The sequence below is a fragment of the Neofelis nebulosa genome, chromosome 4 (assembly GCF_028018385.1).
Source record: "Neofelis nebulosa isolate mNeoNeb1 chromosome 4, mNeoNeb1.pri, whole genome shotgun sequence".
Lineage (NCBI taxonomy): Eukaryota > Metazoa > Chordata > Mammalia > Carnivora > Felidae > Neofelis > Neofelis nebulosa.
In genome coordinates, this window is record NC_080785.1 from 37784255 (window position 1) to 37799280 (window position 15026).

General features: G+C 37.2%; 1 protein-coding gene across 5 annotated transcripts; it reads left to right on the top strand.

The window, feature by feature from the left end:
* The first annotated feature begins 8710 nt into the window (after positions 1–8710).
* GPR85 (G protein-coupled receptor 85) lies at positions 8711–14176 on the top strand. 5 transcript variants are annotated; one of them, XM_058724547.1, is made up of 4 exons: positions 8711–9000; positions 9511–10154; positions 10291–10432; positions 11544–14176. In XM_058724547.1, exon 4 carries the CDS (start codon positions 11714–11716, stop codon positions 12824–12826), a length of 1113 nt encoding a protein of 370 aa, XP_058580530.1. In that variant the 5' UTR covers positions 8711–9000; positions 9511–10154; positions 10291–10432; positions 11544–11713; the 3' UTR covers positions 12827–14176. The 5 variants fall into 5 exon arrangements, with proteins under 5 accessions (XP_058580530.1, XP_058580528.1, XP_058580529.1 ...); XM_058724545.1 differs by having other exon boundaries at positions 10315–10432; XM_058724546.1 differs by having other exon boundaries at positions 10318–10432.
* The last annotated feature ends 850 nt before the right edge of the window (positions 14177–15026 follow it).

The window sequence follows — 15026 nt, forward strand, 5'->3', positions numbered from 1 at the left end:
AAAAAAAAAAAAAAAAAAAATCGAAATCAAGTTTCTGATTTTACCACTTCCTGAGGTAAGTCACTCAAGAACAAATCCCAACTTTTCCATTGACCTCAGACAAGTTATTAGATCTCTCTGTGCCTCAAGTTTTTTTCATCAGTAAAATGAATCCTAATACCTACCTTATGATGTTTTATAGAAACCAAATAAGTTAATAAATGTGAAGAACAATACCTGTAACATTATAAGCACCATATAACTATTAATTACTCATATCTCTAGACTTGTTTTTTTATTACCTTAAGAGAAGGATAGATACTTCACAGAACGAAATTAGAATCTGCTCTAATCATGTATTTAAAATTAATTTAGGGGCTCCTGGGTGGCTCAATCGGTTCGGTGTCCGACTTAGGCTAAGGTCATGATCTCACAGCTCGTGAGTTCAAGCCCCATGTCAGGCTCTGTGCTGACAGCTCAGAGCCTGGAGCCTGCTTTGAATTCTGTGTCTCCCTTTCTCTCTGCCCCAACGCACTAACATTCTGTCTCTGTCTCTCTCAAAAATGAATAAACATTAAAAAAAATTTTTTAATAAAATTACTTTATAAATCATAAAAACTGGGTAAATATTAGTAACTGCTCAGCTCTAAAAGTCATTAAATCTATGCACGCCTGATAGTGATGACACAGTTTCAGTTCTCCAGGGTAAATATGAGTTCAACATTCATACCCCTTCATCCTAAATTGTCAGTAGGTTGGCCTACTGTGCATATTTTTGTATCTTATTAAGACTATGCTGAGAATGACCTTTTAGCAAAACATCAGAAGAGCTCAGGATTGATGCCAACTTTATTCTCAAAGTCATGTTTACACACATATATCAGGGCATTTAACTTGCTCTCTCAGTAATTTTGATACTGCAGAGTTTTTAAGTTGACATGAGACTTTCCAGAATATACTTGTACTCCAGAAGTATTTGAGGGTTCCTGTGTGGCTCAGTTGGTTAAGTGACCAATTCTTGATTTTGGCTCAGGTCATGATCTCCTGGTTTGTGAGTTCAAGCCCCATGTCAGGCTCTGCGCTGATTCGAGGAGCCTGCCTGGGGTTCTCTCTCCCCCCACCTCTCTGTCCCTTCCTCTGCTTGCTCTCTCGCTCTCTCTCTCTCTCTCTCTCACAATAAACAAAAACATTTGCTTAAAAAAAGAAGTATTTGAACATATTGCAAGAAAAGATTTCAGGCACAATATATGGCACAACTCCTGAGAATAAGGAAGAGATTATTTTTTTAATTTCTTTTCAAAATACCATGCATACTTGGAGACTTATTGGAATAATAGATGTAAAAGAAAAAGCATTTAATTCTTAGGATGATTTTTTTCAATGAAAACATTTTTTTCATTTATTTCACTAATAGTTACTAAGTGTCTATTACGTGCTGGGCACTGTTCTAGGTACCAGGGACATAAAAATAATCAACATAGACAGAAATTTTGCCTTCATGAGGGTATGCAGTAACAAAATTATTGAGAAAGCAAGTTAAATATCAAACATATGTGTATATATAACAAAGTTAGATGGTTATATTGGTATGCATCAATCCTGAGCTTTTTTACTTTTTACTAAAACATCATTTTGAACTTGTCTGCAAGTAGAATCAAAAATTCAGTCCATCTCTTCACTAAGTGTTGGTGTCTGTATGATCTTCTGCAATAATAAGACTCATCATGAAACCCCAGCAAGAATCTCACCTATTCAATGCCAGATGGCAGAAAAGCAAACCGTTTATAGGGCAGATTACAAGTAGGCTATATACAAAAGTGCTGTCTCCACATGATTCCTAGGCTTTCAACCAAGTGCCAAGGATTTATGTGCTTAATTCCCATTAGAATTTATGAGAATTAATAGAGCATGAATGGGGAAAAAAAGATCCTTAACTGAAAAGTAAAATCTTGAAGATCCTCAAGATAAAAGTTCAAATTTTGCACATATTTTTGATAAGAGTCTTTTGAAGTTAAATTTTAGAACTGTTTAGATTGTAAGTGGGGGACAGATTAGGCATGTGCTGATTTGGCTTAACAGAGGTGCAATATTGGAAAGGTGCAGTGGAAAACATTCCCTGGGCTGGGATTCTGCAGGCCAACTAGGTTTTAGTCTCTAGCTCAAGAACTTATAAACTTTCTGGGAGCAGAAAGGCCAGTGTACATGAACGTGTTTTGTATAATGCTAAGCAGAAAATACTCCAGAGCCTGTATCCAGGACATATCTGAATGAGTAAATACCTAATTGATAGAGAATTTTTAATTTCATATGATAGAGTTGTTGTTTTTAATTAACTGACTAGATTTACTGCGAAAGAAATGAAAGAAACCCATGATTCCCTTGAAAGAAACCTGCTAAAAAAAAAAAACAAAAACAAAAAACAAAAAACAAAACAAAACAAAACAAAAACTGGAGCTTAAAAAGAGCCATGGTTGTCAAGGGATTTAATATCAGCCAGACAAAATGACAGCAGTCCTGCCCTTGTATACCGGCAACGTGATAGTAACTAAAGCAGACACTACACTAGCTAATACCACCAGAAATTGCTACATTAAGAATTCTCACAGGAAAACAAATTATTTCCCTGGAGGCTTACTACTGGTCTTCATCCCTCCAGCTTATTTAAGACAACTGCTTGCCCAAACAATCAGCAACTACTTCTCAAAATGTTAGAATCATACCTCTATTCTACAGTTTTAATTGGGATTAGATGATATGAAATCCATAGTCAAAAAATATTTCAAGTATTAGAATTCTTGGCATAGAAACACTTCCACATCCACCTCTTAAGCCTGTTCACCGGCCCAACTCTATGCAGCACAGTAACATTCCAAAAGATGATGGGTAATAGCCAGAAGTACAAATTATAGAGTTTGTAGATGTAAGGTATATTGTATTTTGAATCTTTATAAACAAGGCTCACATGTGTCATAATACATGCATACAACAGTATTCCTTATACTCCATGGAAATGCTTAATGATCCCTCAACAATACCCACGCCAGAAAACAACTGCTGTAAATCACATACCAACTGCCAGTACAAAACTCCATAATTCTAGATCAGGTAAAGGAGAAAGGCAATCCTGACCAGGTTCTTCTACACAGTGAAAGTGTGTACACCCAGCCCTAGTCCATCACTGCCTTCTGAAAATGAGCTACCATCCTGTTTCAAGTTGTTGGAATCATTGTCCTATGTCCTCCTTGTTCCAGAGATTACAAACTCTATCATCAGCTCTGGCCTTTGTTCAAGCTAAGAGGACTTAAAGAGTGATTTGGCTCGTAGCTTTTTTATTGTGTTCAATTAGTAAAATGAATCAGCACTATTTGATACAAGAACTTCTTATATTCAGCTCTAATTTATGCTTGGTAAAGAAGGGAAAGAAATATCTTCTAAAAAGAAGACAAAAAGCAAGGAATATAATCCAGATTTTTACCTAAGAGTAACATCATCCTTGTGAAGTCTTTTTCCAAGTAGCTAACTGGCCAGTTTCTAATTCAACCCCTTTCCTGTTTGTCCTATAGATAATTGTGAATAGCCCATAGGCAAAACTAGAGCAGAGGGTATTCATCATTTAAGATTTTCTTTTTTATATTATTGAGCTTTTTTACTTCTGTACTGATAAATGAGTTTCAATTTTGTTTTCAGAATATACCACCCTTTTGGCTATTAAAAAACTAATTATCAGAAGTCCTAAGCCAGATAAAAGCTGCAGATATTATGTCACATACCTGAGCACCAGGTTAGGGACTCAAAGCATAAAATATCTGCCCTCGGCTTACAATCTGCATGGGAGTCATTAAGTTACTAGAAATTGGTCTGAAATTACTGAATAGTAAGCCAAATAAGGAATCATGTAAATGCTAATGTAATAAAGCTAAGAAGCAAACAAAATTCCCACAAATCCAGAGTAAATCCTTGGCCAAGAAAACTTTCTGCCCATAACATAAATAATTATCCCAAGCTTATTAAATTAAGAAAAAAATAAGAGTTCACTTGGAGCCTGTGTCATTGTTTTTTATTTCATTTTCTTTTATATCCTCCTCATAGTGCCCAACACGCACTCTTTATGTGGTAGATTTATAATCACACATTCAAACAAAAATGTGTGGAGTGCCCTCTCTGTGCCTGGTTCTGTTTGGGCACCAGGGAGGAACAGGGCAAACAAAATAAGACAACGTCTGTATTCTCATAGGGTTCATATTCCAGCTGAGACTAAGAGTTTGCTAGGTGACTGAAATAATGTTGCCCCAGAACTTATTCTTAAATCCTTTTTCATGTAAAATCAGGCAGATAATATCACAGTTTTACTCTTAACAAGTGTTAACCAAGTTTAACTAGTAACCATATTTTTGAGATCTGGGAATTTTGTTTTGTCTTTTGAAGGATTACTCTGTAAAGAGAAAATTATGAAGTTTAAAGAATTAGAAGAAATGAAAGTAGAAGAGCTAACCAGAAAATCAGAATGCAGGACTGGACAGTTAATATGGGAAGCTCTTAAATTAGAATTTAAATTAACATTCTTTACTTTCAGCCATGTTTTAATTATGCCCATTTGTCAAAAAGCTAAACACCACAAAAGCTTAAATAACCATAATCTGCTCATATTATCATATAACTGGTGCTCATAGTAATTGTCTTAATGCACTGTAAGACTGAAGTAACCTCTGAATAATCAAAGAAAAAATGTCCTATATGTCCTGAGTTTTAAAAATTATATTGCATTTTTATTCCGTGAAAATTCACAATCCACGTAAAATATGTATGACTCTCCATTAACCTGAATATTAAATTAAATTTTCCATTCCTTAATCATTTTACCAACACTTAACTTTGCCTTCCCATCTCTTCCCAATACATATACACACACAATCATACACACACTCATACACACAAATACACACACACACACACACACACACACACACACACACACCACCCACTCTCAAGCCACACCCACACAGGTCACTTTGCTTTTTTCATGGTTAAGACTGACTTCATTTAAAAAAAATAAAGGTAGGGGCGCCTGGGTGGCTCAGTCGGTTAGGCGTCCGACTTCAGCTTGGGTCATGATCTCACGGTCCGTGAGTTCGAGCCCCGCGTCGGGCTCTGTGCTGACAGCTCAGAGCCTGGAGCCTGCTTCGGATTCTGTGTCTCCCTCTCTCTCTGACCCTCCCCCGTTCATGCTCTGTCTCTCTCTGTCTCAAAAATAAATACTAAAAAAAAAAAAATAAAGGTAAAAGGTAATGAGATTGTTTCAAATATTTTAATAGACCAAGGCTTTTGATAAAAGCACTGAAGTTTTACCAGACATTAGTAGGGAAACTTGCATTTGCTGTGTTCATTCACAGTATCATATTTAAATAATGTATAATAGAAGAAGAGTTTTAAAGACTTCTAGAAGAAGAACGCATGCTATACTTACTTAAATAACTATCACTTGGTTCTTAAAACATCAAGGGAATTCATTAAAATCTTTACCATCAAGATACTGCTGTCATTAATAGCAAAATATTTCTTAGCCTGACTTTATAAATCTCTAAGTCTGCACCCCTCACTTATTAATCCCTTGAGTCTATGACAGTGATGTTCCTCCTTCTCAGTTTTTCTATTTCTGATTCTTCCATGTACCTTCCTGTTTCTTAAATGCAGGCATTCCCTTCATTTTTCAGTTTTCCGAGAGGAAGGGGAATGGGCATGTGGGTTGTTTTGTTTGTTTGTTTGTTTTTGGTTTCTTGTTTTTTTGATCTATTTACCTCAACCTTCTCTCTCAACAATATTCCTTGGCAATGTCACCCAACACTTACCCTAGCTCTACCATCATCTCTGGGTACTCCCTAAATTTGGGCTCTTCACTTCCAACCACATATATGACAACAATACTTGAATGTTCCACCAGCATTTCATATTCAATATGTCTAAAATTAACTCAGAATCTTCCCTACCAAACCAATGCTCTCTTTTTTAACTTATGCTCTCCCAGTTAATGGTGTCTTCTCCCAGCTCCCCAAGCTCCAGACCTTAGATTACTTTGCAATCTCCTTTGCTTCCCTTTATTTAATCACTTGATTAATATATATACATATACATATATATATATATATATATATACACATACATACATACATATGGCTTCTACTTCCTCTTAACAATCAGATCCACCCCTTTGTTTCTGTTCATCCCACACCCTGCGCTTGTACCATCAGGCTTTCCCTACATTGATGCAACTACCTGCACACAGGTCCTATCTTTTGATTTTTCATTTCTTGCAAGATCTAGCACTATGACTCCTACAGAGTAGAACCTCAACAAATATTTGTTAAAAGAATTCAATAAAGGAATACATTTTCAGAAAGAAGGGAATGGTCAGCATAAAGGTCAGAGAAGGTAAATCACTAGATTTTTAAAAGCCTGGATCTTAAATTAAAGAGAAGGTCTTAGAGATGCTAGCCTTAGAATTAAAAATGAATTATATTAACACTTTGAAACCTGTTTTGTGACAGAGTAGAGAGAAAAATCTAACAAATGAACTTTTTAGCATTTTGGAAAGGAACATGCCAGATTCTTAATCTTTATAAAACTCATTAAAATTCTGAAGAAATCTCACTGTTTGAGGTGTTCACCATTACAGTGATCCCGAGGCACGATTTTTAAATCTCCCGAGGCACGATTTTTAAAATCTGGTGGCAGTTTTGGGATCTAGAGTATTCTTTCACGATGTTGTTCCCCAAGTAGGTGGAGCACAGAGCCCCTGAAACTGTGTTACTTAGATGTCTCTATGAAAAAGGTCAATTTGTGCCACAGACTAGGAGGTGAAACCCATTATCAAAAGTAAATACATAATCTCCCTTTCTGTTGGTCACTTTTTCTAGGTTAGTGAATTTTTTAAATAAGTTCTTAGAAAATGTTTTTATGTAAGTCCCTAATGGGAGCCTTTCTTATCAAAATAACTTCCAGAACATTTATAAAAAGTCTCTTTTTCATGCATAGTTTTAGATTTTGGTATGAATTGAGAGTACCAGAGATACATGTTTTTGAAGTTTTAAAGAAAAGCTTTCAGTGGGAAGGGCAGCACTTTAAATGAATGATTAAAAAATTTTTTCTTAGAACATTTTATCCTAGCCTAACTTCTCTGCATTTGCCAAGGATTGGTTACTCCCTGACACACTTTTTTACATAAACAATGCGTGGAACAAAAATACCATATTTGCCCATCATGAGATGTGCATCACTTGGAAAGATCTGATGTGTCTGTCTAATTTTGAGAAGATAATCGGTGCTTTAAATAAAATTGGGTGTATTTATTATAAGAACCAAATTAAGCAAATTACATTGGTCTTCCTAATGCACTGATCAATTAGAATTAATGTAATATGCAAAGAACTTGAAAACCTTTAGACTCCTTCAAACCCAGGTGTATAATATTTCGCTGTGGTTTGTTCTGTCCCTTTACTCCTAACGTTACAATTTTTCTAGGTTTGGTGATGTAAGAAACGAAAACAGAATTAGCTAAGAACAAGTAAGGTTATAATCTGACCCATTTGAAGCAACAGCTTTACATTTAAGAATTTATAGATGATATGAAATTTTGTCAGCTGTTAAATACATTTTTAAAAATTCCTATTGATTGAAGATGCAGACATCCATGTTTTCTCCAGTGGAGTTAATGAACTGAATGGAAAATATCTCATTAATATCTTGAGCCCCCTTGTGAGGCAAGAAAATGACACTCTCATCTAACAGCTGGAAAAGCTGAAGAACTAGTGGATGAAACTGCTCTCAATTGCAAAGGAAAATAATAGTTCTAATACCATACCCTGAGATGTAGATATGAAAGAATATTGCATACACACATACTCCCTCTCTTATTTTTAAGGAATCGATACCTGCATCTTAAAGTCTGAAGATAGTTAAACCCTTGGATCTTGGCCCTATACCTTTTGGCAGAGTAAATTATTGCCTCATGGCCTGGCAGTGCAGTTGCCCTTTTAATTTACTTTTAAATAGCTTTTCCCTAATCCATAACTAAGATCTGGCCAATCATGAATCTTCAGTAAACTTTTTTAAAAGATCTTATTCTAAAGATATTTTAACTGTAAAATTTCAGGAAATAATAACTCTTTGCAAGGTACATTGAGACACTAATCAGGAAGTAAAACAGAACAAATTTGCTTTGATCTGTAGTTTCACAAAAATGAATTTGACATTTCACTTAAAATTTGCAAACCATCATATAGTTTTGCACTCTTCTGAATTTATTTGTTTTACAAAAAAGTGGAATGTTTCACTTGAATGGAAATGCCCTTAAGTTACTTCCAGTATTGCTGTAGGATTGATTTTTCTAGGTTAAGGGAATGCAAAAGTTAGGTGTTTTATATTCCCTCTTTTTTTAATCTTTTTAAACAAATCATTATCTTTTTTTCTTAAATGGGTTTAGGACATCCCCAAACAAATCAGGAAAATGTAACATCATTTCACTATTACCAACATAGGGCTTTGTGTAATGACTGTGACACCATGACAGTGAAGTATTCATTTTTAAGCTTTAAACAGAGAAAGCTTTACCTCAGTGTGTCCAATAGAAATACAATATGTAAATTAACCCATATTATCTGTATGCTGATTGGCTTGAGTTCCCCCGAATGTCACAATCTCACCACCCAGCAATGAGGTATTTTACTGCTGTCTGGAGATCAAATTATTACTGTAGAGAAGGTCTTTATTTTTCTGTTTCATTAACAGATTATTATAAAGCAATAAGCAAGCGGGAGGAGAAGCAGATGTTTCACACTGGGAATTGATGAAAGCATATCTGTTCGTTTTTTGGAGGTGGGGAGTTGTTTAAAATCTTATAACACCCCCACAAACAAAACTCTTCGGAAATGGTAAAATAAGGAAATGCATGATTCCAGAGACATCCCTAAGCACTCAGTTGTCAGGCTATGTGGTGCCTTGTGATATCATCGGACCTTTTGGATGGGTGTAAGTTTTATGAATTCGTTATATTCCTAGTATTTTTCTTCTGTAAAAACAAAGGGGGAGGGAAAGGAAACTCACACACACAACTGCTTTGACATTACCAATGTATTGGTCAGCAGTACTTGCAAGAAAGAAAAAGAAAGGCTGTTGCTCGGTGGGGTGGAATGCAAGGAATAGTCACTTACAATTTTTGTAAACCTGATTCTATCATCATATTCGTTATGGTAAAATGCATGTAAATCATTTTGCAGTTGTCCTCTGAACTTAGCTTCTCCCTACTTAACACATATTTGCGTGCATTTGAGAATAGAGCATGACTAACAAAGACAGGGCTGCCCCTAACCTGCTTTCTTCCCTCCTTCCCCATTGACAAGATTTTTCTTGACTGCGCTTTTAAAAATATATATATTTAATTTCTATTTTTTCTTTCTTTCTTTCTTTCTTTCTTTCTTTCTTTCTTTCTTTCTTTCTTTCTTTCTTTCTTTCTTTCTTTCTTCTTTTTTTTTCTCCCAGCTAACCTGCAAATGCAAAGGTCAGCTGAGGAAATCATTAAAGAGGAATTCTAAAAGAAGCTTCCAAAGCGTTGGACCACCCTAAAAGAGAAAGGAAGGAAATGTTCGGGGAAGGCTAGGGTTCCGGGTAGCTGAAGAAGGGGGCGAGCGCCCCCGACACCGTGGCTTCTCCCGTCGCTGCCCTAAGGGAACAGGGTGGGCCTGAGGTCCTGAACAAGCCTTTCCAAGCCCCCACTTCAAATGTGGGGAGGGAAAAGTTCAGAAGCAGCCACAAGGGGACAAAAGCCTCATTTTGCCAGTTCAACAGGACAGGACATCCAATAAACAGGGCCAGCTCTGGAAACGGGTCGAGACTCCCGTTAGCTCCACAGAGCCCGAAGCAGCCCCTGCCGCCGCCCTCGCCTTCCTCGCCTTCCTCGCCGCCCTCGCCGCCGCCGCCGCCGCCGCCGCCGCGGCCCCTGCGTTACTGGGGGAGACGGTGCGGCTGCGACAGGGGAGGACGCGGCTGGAGCTCAAGGAGGCTCCAGCGCGCAGGCGCCGCCGAGCCCTGCCTGGATGCTCAGTCAAGGCACTAAGGCAAAAAAAAAAATCAGCAATTTATAGAAAGAAGAAGCTATAGTCTGTCGGGATATCCAACACCAACAGGTAGGAGGATATACTCTCGGTTAAGTTTGGGGGGAGGGGGCGCACAGTGTTGATGAAACTGCAGGTTCACCGGCACCGAGCCCTCCCTGAGGTTTTTTGTTTTTTGTTTTTTTGACAATAAACTGCATAATGGAAGTACATTCAGACAATGCATCTTCAGTAGGGCTTATTGAGAGCTCCATTTCTGGAAAGCGTTGCAAGACTGAGGAATATCAGACTGCGAATCACCGGGAACAGTTCCCTTGCAGCACAGAAGCAATCTCTCTCCCCATCTTCGCGTATGTAATGCATGTCTCTCTCCCCCTCCCCCTCCTCCACCCCACATTATAAATCCAGGGGTGGCGGATTTCAGGTTTCGTAATGTTGCATGATGTGATCGGTATTTACCCGGGGATGAACCGGTGGGGAAATTAAAATCATCGAACGCAGTTTTGCCTGGGCTTCCATCAGCATATTCCGGGCTAGTGAGAAGTGGCAAAGGGAACATGCTTCTTGGGAATAACAGAGGAAGCCGATTTTCCTGGTGTGGCTCTCAGGCACCTAGGAGACAATGTGCATTTTGTTTGAAAATGAAGCCACTTGCGATTTGCCACAAAGATTATCAGTGTAAATAGGAAAGGCTTAATTGCCCAAGAAATACAGGTTCATGTTAAATTCATTTGAATCCAGGCAGCCAAGGTTTACAAATGGAAGTGCATTATTCCTCTGGGTGTGTTTCCCTGGCCAATATTTACATTAACCATTTTTAATAGTCATGTGGGTTTAAAAGAGAAAAGATTTACCAAAAATGGGGGGTAGGGTGGGGAGGAAAAGACAAAAGATTAAATCACATCAAATCCTGGGTAAGTTCCTGTTAATTTCGAAATCTAGTGTTGAAATTATGCTTTAAGATGAATCAACAAATACTCTTACAATGTGCAGCATGAATAGTGGCACTTGAGTTAAAAGACATATTTTGCAAGGGCTCTTTGGATCCATATCAGCAGAAAAGCTGCCTGTAAAACACTGACAGATACTAACAGAACTCAAATAAATGTAGGTATTCTCATCTCTGTCTCCTATTAGCAATCTTGTAGATTCCATTGCAACATTAGTGATTAATTCCTGGACTGGCATATTTTATGATTGTGGAACATTTTATTCCTTCTGTCTTAAAGGTACCCTATCAAATTTATGTTCTCCAAAATGGGGACATTTTTAAATTCATCTAGTTCAGAAAACTAAACAAGCCAATTCTCTGAAATCTCAAGCAAAAATAGTTACTAAAGCAAATAATATTATTCAAAATTAAAACTTTATTTGCTTCCCCATAAATGAACAGCTTTGTGTTAGCACTGCCTGACATCATTACTTGTTAACTTAAGAACTGATAGCTCATTTTTTTTCCAGATATTCTGATGGCAAATCAAATGGAAGAAAAGAGGAAGCATGACTGCAGATCGCATCAATTCTCTTTGTGGATTACATTTTCAGTAAAATGTATGGATCTATCTTTTCCTTGTTCTTATATCTAGATCATGAGACTTGACTGAGGCTGTATCTTTATCCTCCATCCATCTATGGCGAACTATAGCCATGCAGCTGACAACATTTTGCAAAATCTCTCTCCTCTAACAGCCTTTCTGAAACTGACTTCCTTGGGTTTCATAATAGGAGTCAGCGTGGTGGGCAACCTTCTGATCTCCATTTTGCTAGTGAAAGATAAGACCTTGCATAGAGCACCTTACTACTTCCTGTTGGATCTTTGCTGTTCAGATATCCTCAGATCTGCAATTTGTTTCCCATTTGTATTCAACTCGGTCAAAAATGGCTCTACCTGGACTTATGGGACTCTGACTTGCAAAGTGATTGCCTTTCTGGGGGTTTTGTCCTGTTTCCACACTGCTTTCATGCTCTTCTGCATCAGCGTCACCAGATACTTAGCTATCGCCCATCACCGCTTCTATACAAAGAGGCTGACCTTTTGGACGTGTCTGGCTGTGATCTGCATGGTGTGGACTCTGTCTGTGGCCATGGCATTCCCCCCAGTTTTAGATGTGGGCACTTACTCATTCATTAGGGAGGAAGATCAATGTACCTTCCAACACCGCTCCTTCAGGGCTAATGATTCCTTAGGATTTATGCTGCTTCTTGCTCTCATCCTCCTAGCCACACAGCTTGTCTACCTCAAGCTGATATTTTTTGTCCACGACAGAAGGAAAATGAAGCCAGTCCAGTTTGTAGCAGCAGTCAGCCAGAACTGGACTTTTCATGGCCCTGGAGCCAGTGGCCAGGCAGCTGCCAATTGGCTAGCAGGATTTGGAAGGGGTCCCACACCACCCACCTTGCTGGGCATCAGGCAAAATGCAAACACCACGGGCAGAAGAAGGCTCTTGGTCTTAGATGAGTTCAAAATGGAGAAAAGAATCAGCAGAATGTTCTATATAATGACTTTTCTCTTCCTAACCTTGTGGGGCCCATACCTGGTGGCCTGTTATTGGAGAGTTTTTGCAAGAGGGCCTGTAGTACCAGGGGGATTTCTAACAGCCGCTGTCTGGATGAGTTTTGCCCAAGCAGGAATCAATCCTTTTGTCTGCATTTTCTCCAACAGGGAGCTGAGGCGCTGTTTCAGCACAACCCTTCTTTACTGCAGAAAATCCAGGTTACCAAGGGAACCTTACTGTGTTATATGAAGGAGCATCTGGAAATCTTTAGCCTTGTGAAACACTAACCTTCTCTGCTAAGCAATTGTGGCCTGTAGCCATATCTTGAGAAGAAAATCAAGAAGGGGATCAGCAATTATAAGGATTTGGGCAACATTCTGCAGTCTTTGCAATAGTTCACCTATAATCCTATTTTAAATCTCAGAGTGATCCTGCTGACTGCCGGCGAAGGTTTGTAATTAAGAAAGGACTGAACCACTGCCCTAAGTTTCTTTACGTGGTTGAAAACTAGATAATGAAAGTAGCAGGTGCTAAGTATCAGTGCTAAATGCTGTGTATATCACTACTTATGAAAAAAAAAACATCAAAAAAAAAAACCAATTAGCATTGGACATCTTAATAAATTAAGTTGACATGAGGTAAATGTGTTGATAAAAACTAATTTTAGAAGTTTGAAGACTTTAAAACATTTCATACTATTATTGTTTTGCAAAGACTAAAATATTTGGGGACTTAAAGTACTGTAATCCACTAAAGACGTGCCATGAATTATTGGATTATCACACTTTTAAAAATTCGCCTTGTAAGTTTTGGGGAGCATTCCAAAGCAGTATATTGGTTCCAATTAGAGTTTACTCTTTTTTTTTTTTTGTATTAATACATTACTATTTCTAAATGCCACTTTCCTTACCTACTAGTGAAATTGCTAGCATTGAACTGTACTATGTGGTTTTGGTTGATTTGGTATAAAGTTTTTCCAATTCATTTATATTTTACAAATGCTAGATATTGGTCTGGGAGGCAACATTAATGGTACCAACTGGTCACAACTGAACAGTTTTAATAATGCAGAATAAACACATGTTGCCTTAAAGGGTTATCTAGTATCTTTCATCTTATTTAGCATTGGAGCAAATAGTCAAGGGAAATCGAACTAGTAACTGGTCATGGTCATGCAACTGGAAGTGCATGGACGATCATTTAATACTCTTTTTCCTTTTTCCTCACATGGTTTGAAAATTAAGGTGCACATCACTGGGATAATGAGATTTTCTTCCGAGGTGTGCTACCCATTCTAGCGTGTTCTAAGAAGCGGGCAGTTGATGTATGTTTATATTTTGAGTCAGCTGTCAAGGGGAGACCACAGCCTTAGTATGACATCCTGCACAATTTGTGAAGCGTTTATTCTACTGAAGGCACAGTCTTGTTTCTACTTTCTGCACATTCAGTGTATTGGTCGTTTAAATTATTTCAGTTTTAACTTGTGAAAGCTTCTAATATGATTTCTGGTATTTTAGAAATACATTAGAGTCTGTGAGTCTCATTCTTTAAGATACAGATGTGTGAATTTCAATATAAAGTTGCATTTGCCAAAATTTACCCGTGTAGCCTGTTACTTTCCTTGGGATAAATTTTACATTTTTGGCAATTAACAATTTCTTTTGACCTGGGAGGCAAGCACAAACTAGGAAGGCTAGCTTTATTATGGTTTTGCTTTTTGATTTTTGTAGCTATTATATTTTTGAACTGGAAATGCATGAGTAATAGGGAGCATAAAGCTGATAAACTGACAAATAGTATTATCTACAAAAGCATTATTTGATAGTTTATCGTGATTACCCTCTATTTATTCTTGTAAGGCAGTAATATTTAGAAATATATACCTGCTTAGTTGATTGGTTGATAATTTGAATATAAAAATATCACATTTTAATTTGGATCATAGGAGAAATTTTGGGTTCTAAATATATAACATCTAAGAAGAATAGCTTATGATAACATTATGACAAAACCAGAAAACTTATTGTTTTTGTTTTCCATTGTTTTCATTTGTTTTTGTTTTTGTTTTTGCCTTTTGGTACTTGAAAAATAAGATTAGGAATCTAATGGAACAGAATTCTTTATTGCTACAGTACTTCTGTAAAGAGAATATCAATATAAATATAAATAAGGAAAAATAAATCACTGGAATGTCTCAATGATATATGCAACTATTCAGTTTTGCTCATATAAGGATAGCTCAAGCCATGATTTAGCAAGCACTGTGTTTGACCTCATTTTACTTTATACCAAAGTTGATCAGATCTGAGACAAAGTTTAATGTACAACAGTGAGTTGAATCTAGCAATAAAGGCCCCTCGTTGGTACTAAAATCATTATCCAAAATACAGTAATGTTATCAAAAGATATTCTGATAACATTATGTTTCCAACTCAAAATAATTTATAGT